Source organism: Gorilla gorilla, chromosome 13 (genome assembly GCF_029281585.2).
Source record: "Gorilla gorilla gorilla isolate KB3781 chromosome 13, NHGRI_mGorGor1-v2.1_pri, whole genome shotgun sequence".
In the NCBI taxonomy this organism is placed as follows: Eukaryota; Metazoa; Chordata; class Mammalia; order Primates; family Hominidae; genus Gorilla; species Gorilla gorilla.
In genome coordinates, this window is record NC_073237.2 from 31960031 (window position 1) to 31975303 (window position 15273).

Here is a 15273-nt window from a genome sequence, read left to right on the forward strand (position 1 = left end):
TATGTTCTCTTCCTGCCAAATTGGTATTCTCTTACTTACACACCAGATTCATTCCAACATTCAACCATCTCAGAAGCTCAACTCAGCCTCAAAGTTCCTAACATATTCAATCACCTGTTAAAATCCTTCCAACAGATTCCTATCTCAGAATAAAAGTAAAATTCCAATGGCCTTTGAGGCCCTAGGTAAAAAGGCCTCTACCTCCCTCTCTGACTTCAAAGCTCCTACAACTCCCTCCTGTAATTACTCCATTCCCACTGTATGTGAAGCCTGCCACCCCTCAGTCTGAAAATGGAGATGTAATGCCTAACTCGTAAATCACAGACAGCTACAAGTATCTTTGTACTGAACAAAATTATATTCCAATGATAGTCATTCAGCCTTGAAATAAAAATTATGAGCTAATTATTAATATAAATATTCAAAGTAAACTATAAATACCAGTGGGAAGACTAAACCAAATATAGTTTTGCTAAGTTTTACCACATTTATCCTAAATTATGATTTTATAACAAGTAGGTGCCTTTAAAACATTACGTGGTCATAAAAATACGTAATTTGACATACTTTCAGATTTGTTAAATTAATATGAATAATAACAAAGCTATCCAACTAAAATACATAAAAAGCTAGTTAAAGCAAGGTATTACAAGACACAGCAATACACTTCAATTCATCTGGGGAATCTAGAATTAAGTGTTGAAGAAAATCACTTAATTAAATTTTAATTTGAAAATACTTCAGGTGTAAACATTTCCATTTATAACTACATTATGGTCTTAACATGTGGCAACATAAAGACATTAAAATTACTATTTCAGCAGTACAGAACTATCTACCTTAAAATATGACTCTGTGCCTAATAAAATTTCATAGGTGACGCAATGTCTTTTCTCAAAGTAAATCATCTCTCACCTCTATCTTTTATTTCCTAGAAATGAGGCATGTTTCTAAGCCGATATAGTAAACACATTTTTCCTTTTTTTATTAAAACAGCTTTGTTGAAATATAATTTACATACTATAGAATGTATCTGTTTTAACTTAAAGTTAAAAGATTTTTAGTACATTTACTGAGTTGTGCAGCCATCTCTACAATCCCACTTTAGAGCATTTCCATCACTGTAAGATTCCTCATGCCCATTAGCAGTCACTACCAGCTTCCAGTCCCAGCCCCTTGCAAACATTAATCTACTTTTTGTCCCTATACATTTATCTTTTCTGGATGCTTCATGTAAATGGAATTATACAGTATGGTAAACACACTTTTTATCTAGATTTTTATATTCAACTAAGTTCAACATGTATCCAGAACCAAATGTTTAAATTTTCTTTCTAGAAGTTTGAAAATATTTATCTTCCTTGATACTTACTACTTCTTCTGCTTTCTCTCTCTCATACTGAAAGAGACTTTCTTTTAAATGATCACATTCATTCATTAGCTTCTTACTTTTCTCTTCTAGCACAAGGTCTTTCTTTCCACTCTCAATAAAGCCTCTTTGGATATTAGTTACTATCTCTTTATGATCCTCTTTCTGATGAAGGTCATCTAGTTGCTGTACAAGCCACGCATTTTCACGTTGGAGGTGACATATCCTCTCTTCTACACAGTTCCACTTTCCAGTGGAATTATTCACTTTAGCTTCTGCATTTTGATACATCTCTTTCATTTCCTGTATTTGCTGCTGTGTTTGGCTTAGGTCGTTTTGTACAGTTTCTAAAGCCAATGACTTTTTTCTGAGACTATCTCTTGTCTTACGGAACTTATCTTTTAAGGCATTGAATTTAATTTGTGTTTCAGAAAGTTGTTCAGTAAGAAACTCATTCTCATCTTTTACTTTGGAAATAGCAGAACTCATTTCTACTTGTACAGAAACATCTTGTGTTCTCTCTAAAGCAAGTTTTAGGTTTCTTTCTGTTTTCACACTTTCACTGTGTTTACTTATAGCAGCAGCCAGTCTAGACTGATAAGATTCAATGTCAGCTTCCAGTCTTTTCTTGCTTTCTTTTTCCTTCAACAGTTTGGCATTGAGCCTTGTATTCTCAGCCTTGAGATCATTAAGCTCTTGTTGATACTGGAATGCTGTTTCTGTTATCATTTCCTCATTGAGTTTTATATAGTTTTCAAGGGCAGCATTTGTTTCTTCAACAATTTTAATGTCCTTAAGATATTTATTTTCTTTTTCCAAGTTGTCATTTTTCATTGTACATATTTCCTGTCTGAGTATAGCAATATCTGCCTTCAAAATGCAATTTTCATCCATCAGACCTTTCATTTCTTCATGATTATGAAAATCCTAAATAAAACAAAAGAAAGTTTTAGCTAGTACTCAATAAAATAGCATATCATGATTACCTCTGAAGTTAAAGAATAACCTGCACATCCGTACACTAAAAAGTTTACCATAAGTGGATATCCACCTGGAGAAAAAGTTGAAGCAAAACTTTGAACCTTATAGAGCATAAATTCCAGAAAGTTCAGAAATGTATTTAGAGTCAATGAATTTATAAAAGTAAACACACACACGCACACCAGAGAATTTTTAAGAATATCAGAATTGGAAAAGCCTTTCCCTGAATTACAACAAACTCAAAAGCATAAATTAAAGCATTAACAAATTTGACTAAATTAAGATATATCAAAAAATTGCATTTACACTTTGATATCTAACCCATACACCACCCTATAGTAAGAACTTTTGTTCACACGTATTTGGACAGATAAAATTTCCCAGAGTTATTACAGTTCTGTTTCACTGATAACATTCTATTTCAGTTTGACTCTTTTAACACTTTTATAGTCAGTTATAAGAATTACATTCACTAAATCATAAACTAGACATTATACTAGTCACTCCTATATACATTCATTGATGAACTCATCTAGTTACCACAATTTTGAAAAAGAAATGTTAAAAATATAAGCAAGCCACAGGATTTTCCCCAGGACTTCTGACTCTACTTCTAGTTCTCCAACAGATCACAGTTACTTCTGTGGTGTAAATACGTCAATACGAAAGAAAACTTTTATTTCAAAACACCAATAGTAAGTAAGATAAAATTTATAGAGCTCTTCTTAGAATATCATGAGATTATTTGTGATTGCAATAATTTGTTTCCTCTTTATAATATTAGGTGCAGTAATCAATATGAAATAGGGGAAAGTACAAGGAAAAATTTTACCTGGAACAAAATTTTTATCAATAGGTTATCACTAAGTATATATTATGGCATATTATTGTTTTCAAAAGCTCTTTGTAATAAAATAATATCCTATGTGGATGCCAAGATTTATAATAAATATTAATAATTGTACCTGTAAGTGTCATCATTCATTTTTAAAAATGAGATAACATTTCTGGTTTTAGACCTAAACAATATATATTAAATCAAGTGGATATTATAAGTAACAGTGATAAGATAAAGTTTAAAATATAGAATTTTTACCAAAGATTGATTTACCTGATTTGGAGTACTTCTTGCAGTCTTTGATTTCATCTCTAGTGACTGAACAGTTGGTTCAAGTTGTTTTGCTTCAACTTCTTTCTTATATTGTTTCTCTTTCCTTTCTAATTCTTCTCTATTTTTTTTGTACAGCATATTAACATTTGTTTTTTCTTCATTTTCTTGTTTTAAGGTGCATCTGCAGATAAAGACATTTATCTTAAAATTCATTTTGTTAAAAAATAAAGAGTTCATCCTGTGATATACCTCTGCAGATGTTATTATCCTAATAAAATTTCTATGTTCTGGATTATTTCTCCTTTGCAGTTCTCAGATATTTAATTTCTCACTTCAACATCTTGAAAAGAATGCATATACTTGAAAAGTAGTAAGGAAAGAATATTCTGCTAAAGTTTTTGTTACTAGTCACTCTAATATATATTATAAAAAAGGATACCGGAGATAATTCAGTAAAGTTACAGGTTCAAAATTACCTTTTTAAATCACAGTCATAATTACTCCTTAATTAGAAAAGATCATTTACAATCAACTAAATTTTTAAAGTTACTATTTATTGACAAGCGTATAAGTTCACTAGAAATAAATTTTCATCTTTATGAAATATTGCAGGTGTTTCTCCAAATGATTTACAGAGTGAGATGACACCTTCAGATGTCTCTCACACAAACTATATCTGCAGATGACTGTCATCCAAAACTAGGCTAAAGAGTCTAACATCTGTTTCCCCACACTTTTTATAATTCTTTCTTAATACTTTCAATTCACCTTCTTATTACATATATTTTATATATTCATTAACCTATTGTTCATTATGTGTAATATATAATTAATGCCCTTAATAAGTGTGTGTATGTTTACACCAGTTATGTTTTCCTGTGAAATCTAGTCCCAGAAGTGGAGTTGTTGAGTTAAAGGGATGTCAGGCTATTTGAAATTTTGATACACAGCACTAAGTTACCCTTCAGAAATAATTTACTAATTTCCTATACCAACAGTGTATGAGAATGCCTCTTTCCTCACATTTGCCAACACTAATAATTACTTTTTAAATATCAGCATGACTTTACAAAATATATCTTATTTTATGTTAATTTGCATTTTTCTGATTACCAGGCAGGGCTAAATACCCCTGGTAAAAATATAAAACTTGTTAATCATAAGGAACATTACTCCAATTTTGAATTAGTTTATAGCACAATGACAATTATCTCCTGTGAAATACTGCTATAGGCGGCCAGGCACGGTGGCTCACTCCTGTAAACCCAGCACTTTGGGAGGCCGAGGTGGGCAGAACACCTGAAGTCAGGAGTTCGAGACCAGCTTGGCTAACATGGTGAAATCCTATTTTTACTAAAAATACAAAAAATTAGCCGGGCATGGTGGCACATGCCTGTAATCCCAGCTACTAGGGAGACTGAGTCAGGAGAATCGCTTGAACCCAGGAGGCAGAGGTTGCAGTGAGCTGAGATCACACCATTGCACTCCAGCTTGGGCAACAAGAGAGAAACTCCATCTGAAAAAAACAAAAACAAACAAAAAAAAACCCAAAACCAAATTAAAAAAAAAAACACTGCTATAGGCTTACCTATCATGCTCTTCCTTCAGCTTCTTGGGAAATTGCTGAGGATACATTTTCCCAATCTTTCTTTGTTGGGTTAATCTGCCAGCAGCAGCAGAAGATGTACTATCACATATATTTTCTGGAAGTTGTATTTTTTCACTTTTGTTTGTATTATTTCCTTCTTTGACCTTTAATAAAAGTAAGATGAATAATAATTGTTATTATTTTATTCAATAAAAAGAACTTTTTCCCTGATTTTTTTTACTTGATTCAGGTTAACTATCACCACTTTAATGATAAAAGTATTTTGTCCTTACTTTAATTTTATCATTATACATAATTATTATAATTATAAGATACTCTTATTTTATCATCGAAATTTTTGTCAAATCTGCTCATTTCTGTTTGAGGGAATAGAAGAATTTTCTAAAATTTCAAAAAGGGCTCTTCCCCATTTTGTGCTTTTATTCCCATCCACTCTTTGCTATCTGGTATAAATTTTTATGCTATCTGGCTGGCAGAAACAGAGAAATAAAAAGACACAGGCATAACATATGTTTTCTGTCTTTACTACCTGGATTTTACATGAAATAGCCAGATTAAGAGGATGTGACCTTGTAGGCCTTCAGGAACAGTAAAGAAGTTTTCCCTTTTCTGTACTGAGCTACTCTTTTCCCCACTGCCTTTTATCTCTCTTTTTTTTTTTGAATCCTGTGATATCAAAAAAGTAAAGGTTCTCTTTGAATTATGGGAACCAACATTTGCCACACCAAAAGAAGCAGAGTGAAACTGCTGAGTTTCTAGTGCAGAATTCTGGAAAATGAGATGCTTCCCAGATTTCACATTCAATTACCACCAAAGTTTATAGGTGGAAAACATATGGTACAGTTACCTACTTTAACCCCATTATCTACTGATAATGGGAGTCACATCAACCAAGACATATTAAATGTTTCATCCAGAGCTCTTGAGGTAGCATTCACTAGCATTTCATGGCACCATATAACATGATACAATTCCATATTGCTGAATTACATAAATTACCAGATAAATTTATCAAATTAGTCAGATATATTAAAAGTCTAACTTAAGCAAAGCAATTTAATGCCTCAGAGGGTGGAAAAAGGCCTCATCTGCTTTTACTTTGAAAGAAGAAAATCTCTAGATTTTTGTCTATCTTTAGAACATGATGTACAGAACTCAACTTTCTACTAAAGAGTCAAAGGCTAAATTTTTGGCTAAGAAATTATGCTTCTTATATGATAAAAATCATACATGCCAAAACTTACCATACTTTATTAAACAACATAATGTAAGGTCTGATTCAACGGAAATATTGCAGAGTGGTGATTTTTTAAAATATGTGTAAGTATGTGTTTGTTTTCAAAAATATTGGAAATAACCATGATGGGACTGTAAGTTCAAACTGTTTGAGCTAAGCAGATAAACTTGCATGCATGAAAACACATTAAACAGACTCATTTGGCTGGGAATATTCGTTGCAACTCTCAAGGCTAGACGTGTTTTTGTGGCTTGTCTCAGTCATTGCTTCCCTCCCATTGTATTCCCATTCTATCATTAAATAAATGTAAATCATCTCTAAATGAATACAGAAAAAAGAATCTAGAATCTAGAGCTTGTTTCTTTAGCAATTTCTTCATGTTGATCTGGTTCAGAAGGTCACATGGTATATGGCTGAATTAGTTTCCAAGCTCATACGCCACTTGGAAGACTGATAGTGAGACATAGGTTGATTAATGAACAAACATTATGAGAACATTCTCCAGAACCATTATTTAGATAGCAGAACTAATCTACTTTGACACATAATTACACATTTAGATAACACCACTGTAACTGTACACATGAGATTTTCTTGAATAGAAAATTTGACTAAATCAAATAATTGATAAAGAGGAAAAAGAAGCAGCAAGTGAACCTCTGTCTTTTTGAAGTTGGACTTGCTTTTCTCCAAAGCCAGGAACTCAACTTGTAACATGCCTACCTCATTCTTTTTTTAAATTATTATTATACTTTAAGTTCTGGTACATGTGCACAACATGCAGGTTTGTTACATATGTATTCATGTGCCATGTTGGTGACCTTGGAATATCTTCCCATAAGTCTTCTAGCTATATTTTTGATGTTCTCTCACTATGTGGCAAAGAATAACTCACATTTTATAATTCAAGATTCATGCTTCTGTAGTTGTTAGCACTGGGATTGCCATATAGTGGCTGCTGGAATAAACGCTGTATTGGTTTTCTGTTTTTATAAGTATCTGTAGCAGCAGAAATACTGTGGCTTTCTATCTGAATCATATGCTTCATTTCTTTGGGGCGGGTAAACAACAAATCAAAAAGACTTTCTGGATCTCTAGACTGAGGCCAATGCCTAATGTCCAATTTCCAATTAGTGGTATCTGGGTTTACATTTTTTGCCATTTGCATGTCAAACTCTTAATCATCTTTCATTTCAATCATAATTACTGGGTTCCTTAATTTTTTGGTTTCTGTATCATTACAAAAATTTTCATCATCTGTGTTAGAAACAAGCTATGTGTCTGGTTTGTTATCATTTTTATAGTCTGATTTATTTTCATTTAAATGAAGCTTAGAAGATGACTGTTAAGTGTATTTCAGAGACCTGGAGTATGAATGGAATAAAAAGACATTTGACATGGGCTTCCTCTGTTCAGGCGCTGCCTGGAATGCCACAGAGTTAGACCCTCCAGATGCATCTTCCTCCTCACAATCAGGGATCTGATTCATCAGATCAGAGGGCACTCCTTTTTTGTTCATCCCTCTTTAGAGTTACTATGTAGGAGCTCTTCCTCAGGGCAAGCAGTAATTCTGGAGTTTTCAAAACTTTCACCAATATTCAGCTTGAACTTGTTTGTAATGAATTTTAAAGAAAGTAGTGAGTATACAGACAGATTATTCCCTTTATCATAATTCTTACCCAGTTCTGGTTCTTGAGACTTTTCTTTTTTTTTTTGGCAGGTGCAAAATGGAAAACAAATTTGCTTGTTTTGTTTCTCAGATGTCTTTTCTGTCAGAGTGCATGTTTTAAAATTAGCTTTAATCAAGTATAAACAAAAATACTAGAAAATAATTAAAATTTAACTGTGAAACTTAATCTATGTGTTGCCACTCTTAAATTATGGGATTGTAACTAAAAAGTGAAAAATAATTTGCCTTGGCTTAACGTAGGACAGAAATATGAACTGGCAAGCTGAACTCTTAGCATTTGTTTGGATTAAACTTAATGCATTATGTGTAAAATCTACCAGAAATGAATTCAAAGCTGATAGGTAGTATTATAAAATCTTCCTCTCTTACAAAGATTTTACCTCAGCATACCATAAAAAGTGAGCCCCTACAGTACGTGTATATTTCTGAAGATTAACTAGAGACTAGGCAAACACTGAATTATTAAGAGCCAAACTGAACACCAATAAGAAAGGGAAGCAAAATTTTAAATTCTAATTCAAATAATATACTATGATAGTGTTATGTATCTAGATGGATTATCTGCTTATATCCATTTCTAATATATTTTAAGTTCCACTAGTGATAGTGGATGGATTTTTTAAATTTTATTAACATTTACTATGTATTTACGTCAAAATAAAGTTATTGTTTGTACCCTGACACCAAAAGTCCCATTCCACAAGGTAGGATTCTCTTAATAGGCAACTGGGTTGACTTTTATGACCCCATTCACTCCCTGAACACAGACACGGAAGTCAAATGGTGACCACAAAACAGAATAAATCTTTAACCTCGGCACTGGTGACCAGCAATATAAAACTGTAACATTTGAACCACTGGCAATGATGACTCCTTTAACACTACACTTTAACTCAGTGGCCATTGTTGTTAAACTGTTCATAATTTCTATTCCTTAATAATATGGCCCAATATTTCATGTTACCTTCTGTATTATGAGTAAGGTTACAAAAATAAAAGAGCAAGATAATTCTGAAAATGTCTTGCCTCAATTCCAAGGGTAAAAACAGCTATGAGTTACTAGAGATAGTAAGAATTACCAGAATAACTAATAGTTACTAGAGATAGTAAGAATATCTTAAGTTTCATAACTGGTTAAAATGTTTTAAAAATTAAATATAAAATTATGATCTATCGGATTCTAAAGGTATAGTCTAATAGGTCATGTCATTTGGACTATGCTTTGTTACTAAAGCAAAAAAAAAACCCAATATTAAACAAGAAACTTAAATTTTCATACACCTGTGGTTGCTTCTTTTCACTTCTTTCATGCCTTTCTTGCTCTTCCTCTGAAGCCACTGGTAAGGCTTGTTCTGTTGACAAATTCATTGGTTTAGTTCAAATGAACTAAGAACAGTTAGATAAAGACTATAATCTATATAAAAATAAATAGAGAATAACATTTCTTTGTATTTTATATTTTGAGAGTTTCAATGAAGCTTAATGTTTACTGAAATATTTAGTTCTTTAAGAAATACTTCTAATCATCCAAAACTTCAACAAACCACTTGGGGAGACACTAGATATCACCAGGTTCAAGCCATATGAAATCTCAGGGTCACTCACAAATTGTTCCACCCAACATAAATCAAGAAAACTGTTAGAAACAAAACAAAATTTTGAAATACAGTCAAAATATACAATGTAACACTTTACTATACTTCATAATAGTATCTCTTTAACAAGACACTAATTGAGTTGGCAGTTACTAATAATTTGCAAAATTATTGTTGTTTATACCTTAATTAGTGTGCACCCCATTTTTTACATCGCAAATGTTTTCCCCTACTATTGTGAAAAATTTATTTTCATCTTTTAAGACTCAGAAAGTAGGCTGGGCATAATAGCTCACATCTGTAATCCCAGCACTTTGGAAGGCCAAAGTGGGAGAATTGCTCAAGGCCAGGAGTTTAAGACGAGCCCGGGAACCATAGATAACCTTGACTCTACAAAAAATTGGACAGGTATGGTGATATGTGCCTGTAGTCCCAGCTACTCAAGAAGCTTAGGTGAGAAGATCCCTCGAGCCCAGGAGTTTGAGGTTGCAGTGAGTCTCGATCACACCATCGCACTCCACCCTGGGTGATAGAGTAAGAACTTGTCTCCAACAACAGAAAAAGAAAAAAAAAAGGCTCAGAATGCTGTGTGAAGTCTTCCTTGATTCTAGCTATCTTTCTCCACACACACAGGTGTCTGCTTCATTGGAGTCCCTTAGTACTTTGTCAATTTTTCCGGTGTCACTTTACCACCTGAACTGCACATCATGTCTTTACATGTCGATCCCCTTTGCTGCTAGACTGTAGAGGACAATCTTTTGAATCATCTTTGTATAAACAGTCTTAATTTTGCTAAATAATTACTTATTGAGTTCCTGCTAAGTGTTAGGCACTGGGGTATAAGGAAGGAAAATAAAAGCTGTCAGGGATGGCTTTCCTAAAGATCATGCATGAGCTGAGACTTAAGAGAGTAAGGTTAGCCAGATTAAGTGAGGCAGAGGGCAGGAAAGGGTGAGCACATGCCAGGCAGCAACAAGAGAGGGAGAGAAGCCTCCAAGAGAGTATGTATTTCTCTGCAAAACAGGAATGGTCAGGGGGCCATTACCAGCAGCTCAGTAATTCCAGAGAAAAGCGCAGATGGGGAAAAGGCTACAGATGGAGATTTGGGCAGAAATCAGTTTCCTTTTCTTTTCTTTTTTTGGGACAAGGTCTTACTCTGTCTCCCAGACTGGAGTGCAGTGGCATGATCTTGGCTCACTGCAACCCGGCCTCCCAGGTTCAAGCAATTCTCCTGCCTCAGCCTCCCAAGTAGCTGAGATTACAGGCATGTGTCATTACCACCTGCTAATTTTTGTATTCTATTAGAGATGGGGTTTCGCCTTGTTGGCCAGGCTGGTCTTGAACTCCTGACCTCAAATGATCCACCTGCCTCAGCGTCCCAAAGTGCTGGGATTATAGACATGAGCCACCATGCCCAATCCAGAAATCAGTTTCTGAAATCCTTATATAAAACTTTAAGATGCTTGGACATATGTATTCAGGAGTGGTTCACAGATCTATTTGCATTAGAGATAATTAACTCTAATTATTGTGAGGAGCATAAAATTCTGAGGCATATAAATCAATGAACAAAGATAAAATATAAGGCAGTGTTGCAAAGATGATGCAGGCCTGAGGAGATGTTTTCAGAAATATTTAGGATATAAGTATCAGTGGCCATTATAAGAATGAATTTTTATTGAATGAATAAATGTATATATCTGGGTCCCTGGAGAAATACACTCTGCTCATTACTTTACAAATTTTATCAAATGAGAAGTAAAATAATATACATAAACTGTTTCAGTTACTTGTATTTACTTTACACTTTTTCTGTTTCAGTTTTACTGTGCCAAGGAAATGCATTTGGGTTTTGTGGTGGTTGTTGCTGTTGCTGTTGTTGTTGTTGTTGTTTGAGTTTCACTCTTGCTGCCCAGGCTGAAGTGCAGTGGTGCAATCTCAGCTCACCACAACTGCTGCCTCCCAGGTTCAAGTGATTCTCCTGCCTCAGCCTCCCGAGTAGCTGGAATTACAGGTATGTGCCACCATAGCCAGCTAATTCTGTGTTTTTAGTAGAGATGTGTTTCTCCATGTTGGTCAGGCTGGTCTCAAACTCCCAACCTCAGGTTATCTGCCCGCCTCAGCCTCCCAAAGTGCTGGGATTACAGGCACGAGCCACCACGCCCAGCCACATATGGGGATTTTGTTTTAAAAGTTCTGTTTCCTGGATCTACCAAGCTCATGAGAAAATAGAAGCAAACAAGTCATTTGCATAGGTAAGAAACTTTGGATTTATACTTTGTCATCACTACTCTAGAAGATTATCATCATGTTTTCTAAAATAAAATGTTAATTCTAGACATAAGGGGAAAGAGAAATTAAAACTATAGGGGTGAAAAAATATTGCATAATTTATTACTGTTGACCTGACCATATGACTGATTAAGGGCACTGAATTTAACTTGTATGTGAAGTAGACCCCATATTAGCTGCAGTTAATCAATAGACCAGGTATTCTAGCAGAATTAAATTTGATGCTCCTGTGTTATCTTTAAATGATACAGCTCTTCTGAAAACCCATACTCATAGTGCATGATTATCCATTAAGACAAGGTGATGGAATGTGTGAATACAGCCGAGGAGACACCACAAGGCAAACGCTCAATGGTTCCCATTAATATTGGGGAAATCAACATTATAATACAGAAAGCCATAGGCATTATTTAATATTTGGTTTTGGAAAGTATTTTTAGTGACACTGCCTACAGTTGTACCTAATAATTGCAAAATTAGAGATGTAAAAATAAAACAAAGGCACATTGTGTTTGAGTAGGAAATCTGTAGACGTCTAGCTGGTTTTCTATTCCAGGCCCAAAATTCTAAATATAATCATGGTACCCGCACACAAATTTATGTTAAATACCAACTTCAATGAAATTACTCTTTCTCCTCATTCTCTTTGTTATTTATATGTTGCTTTCCTTAAGGGAAGAATACAAATGCCTTGCTAAGAAGCATTCTGTTTGGTTGTAGGCTGCATAAAGGGAGTAAACACAAAGTACATTTGACCACAAAATGACTCTTTAAAAGCCAGAACTATGGTAGCATGAAGCCAACTGAGGTAATCTAGAATAAAATTTTCTATGTTTGTTTCCCTTCTTTGCTCTCTTTCTACTGTAATAACTGCGATTCACAGAGGTAATGAAGAGTATAATTCCCTGATAAAAACACAGCTCCAAGATTAATCCTTTCTTTAACTATGAAGTTCGCGTGTCCAAAGTCTTGTAGTTGCTGTCTGATTTTTGATCACGGATGGTGATACAGATATTTATCATCAACTCACAACTTCCCAAATCTTTGAAAAGTCTTACTATTGATGGTTCAACTAGTAGAAACATAATCTAAAATATCTGAAAACAAAGTTTTATTAGAATGTAAATAGTAATACAAATTGTAATAAGGTGTAAAAGTTCTTTCTTCACTGAAGCAGGACCATGATGTCCTCTACCCCACAAACACACTACTCCCTCATGGTCTAATGTATTTTAAAAGTCCTGTAATTGCTGTTAACTCAGACAAGTTTACTTAACTTGTTCTAAGCTTCTGTTATTTACTGCAATTTACTTTATCACTCAACAATCTCTATTATATATGTTGTTTTCCATGAGAATTTTTTTTATTAATAATTAGGATTCTTCAGGGATAAGAAAATATTTGAATAACTAAGTTTCTGCATAAACACATTAAGGTCAAATACCCATGACAATATTGTGTGTTTCTGTGTACTAGAGACAAAAACTTCAAAAAAATTTTTAATGAATATACATTAAAAACTGTTTTCATTAAACTGAGATGATCTTCCCTCAATGCATGAATACCTTCAGAATTCACATAGACCAAAGAATTGTATAAAATATAATAGCCTTAAAAATCTTATTTGTACCTGGCACAGTGGCTCCTGCCTGTAATCCCAGCATACTGGCAATCTGAGGCAGGCAGATCACCTGAGATCAGGAGTTTGAGAGCAGCCTGGCCAATATGGTGAAACCCCATCTCTACTAAAAATCGAGAATTTAGCACATGCAGGTAGTATCAGCTACTCGAGGGGCTGAGGCAGGAGAATTGCTTGAACCCGAGAGGCAGAGGTGGTAATGAGTCAAGACCGAGCCACTGCACTGCAGCCTTGGTGACAGAGCAAGACTCTGTCTCAAAAACACAAACAAACAAACAAAAAACCTAATTGTTCCCACATAAGTCTATGTTCACACAAGATCTGAAGAGTACACAACACCGTGAGACACGACAGACATAAATTTTAAAAGTTATATTCCTGGTTTCTGTAAAAATAAAACGGTTGAATTTAAGCTTTTAAGACAAGTCAAGGAAAAGAGCAAAAAATGCAAAAGTGAAACTTGAAAGGTCATTTTCCCATCAAGGGCTCATGATCCACTGGACATTCACAAACTATATTGTTCAAAACATTAGTTCTGAATTTTGATCTGAGTATCCCTGGAGCTGCAGTTTCATTCAAAGATGGCCAAGAGGCCAAATAAGACAATATCACTTGTTATTTTCAGTTTTCTTTTCTGAGAACAGCACAACAAACTTCTTCAGAGAAATGAATTGTCCTAACTTCATAGGCTAAAGGCTCATGAGTCACAGTTCTAAGGGCATTTATAAAATATGGTGGTGCATGCTTGTATTCTGAACTTTTCAACTTTAAACTCTCATATAGTAAATATTAATAGATACAAACTGATTAAAGAAAAGCCCACTTAATCTGACATTATTTTTATTTTTCTTTCTTTCTTCATTTATCAGCAACAGGAGAGTCTAACTAAATGTGGTAAAGTGGTATAAGGGAATACAATGAAAAGTGTAAAATGAATTAAACCAGAGATAATCATATCAATGTGGATACATCTGGAAAATATAACACAAAATACACCAAAGAAACTGGCAGAAAGGTATGTAAAGTGTATAACCATTCACATACCATTTTGGGACACAAAAAATTCTGCATATTATTTCTGAGCATCACAATATAGTTAAAGATTTCAAAAGGGCATTGAAATGAAAAACAACCAACTTATGCTGTCGGTAGCCTCTATGCAATCACGTTTTAAAAACCTTAACACCAAAAAGTCTCAAAATCACCATTTTAAAAGACTGTGTCTACCAGTTATAAATGAATCATTACTTTCCTCATTTTTAATAGTCAAAGATGCCACAAACACACACATACACACAGCTATATATACACCTACACACACAGTCTTGCTCGTTAGAACATCGGATTGGCTTCAGATCATCAGTGTAATAACACTAGCAGCAAGCCTCTAAAGTTAAAACAGAATCTGACACGTTAATAAGTAAAGCTTTCCTCTAGGTAAAGATCAGAACTCCAACTAGCACATAAATCAATGGAAATATCTTAGAGTCTCAAAATTCACTGCTTTGAATCCCTGACAGGTATAAAAATTTTATACTGAAAACTTCATGCTATTCAAAACATTAAAAGAGAAACACCTGAGTTAAAGCTTACAATTTTTAAAATCTTTTTTATGCTTCTAAATTTATTTTTATTCAAATATGGATACCAACAATAACATTTATGTCAATGCCTTCCATTCAATTTTGAACAAATAGAATTAGGAATAAGAATAATGTGAGTACTTCCGATCATTGAATGTACTTATTTC

The 15273-nt window shown here is 34.0% G+C and overlaps 1 protein-coding gene across 2 annotated transcripts in view; it reads right to left on the minus strand.

Annotated features, from left to right (window-relative positions):
* Nucleotides 1-1184: 1184 nt before the first annotated feature.
* Nucleotides 1185-15273, minus strand: part of LOC101152675 (putative ankyrin repeat domain-containing protein 20A2) — a 42679-nt gene continuing 28590 nt past the window's right edge. For both annotated transcript variants that reach the window (XM_055351756.2, XM_031008309.3), the window contains exons 12-15: nucleotides 9279-9349; nucleotides 5050-5213; nucleotides 3462-3642; nucleotides 1185-2296 (exon numbers count right to left, since the gene is read on the minus strand). In XM_055351756.2, the coding sequence (XP_055207731.1) occupies nucleotides 1322-2296; nucleotides 3462-3642; nucleotides 5050-5213; nucleotides 9279-9349 (1391 nt within the window). In that variant the 3' untranslated portion in view covers nucleotides 1185-1321. The remainder of the gene's footprint in view (nucleotides 2297-3461; nucleotides 3643-5049; nucleotides 5214-9278; nucleotides 9350-15273) is intronic.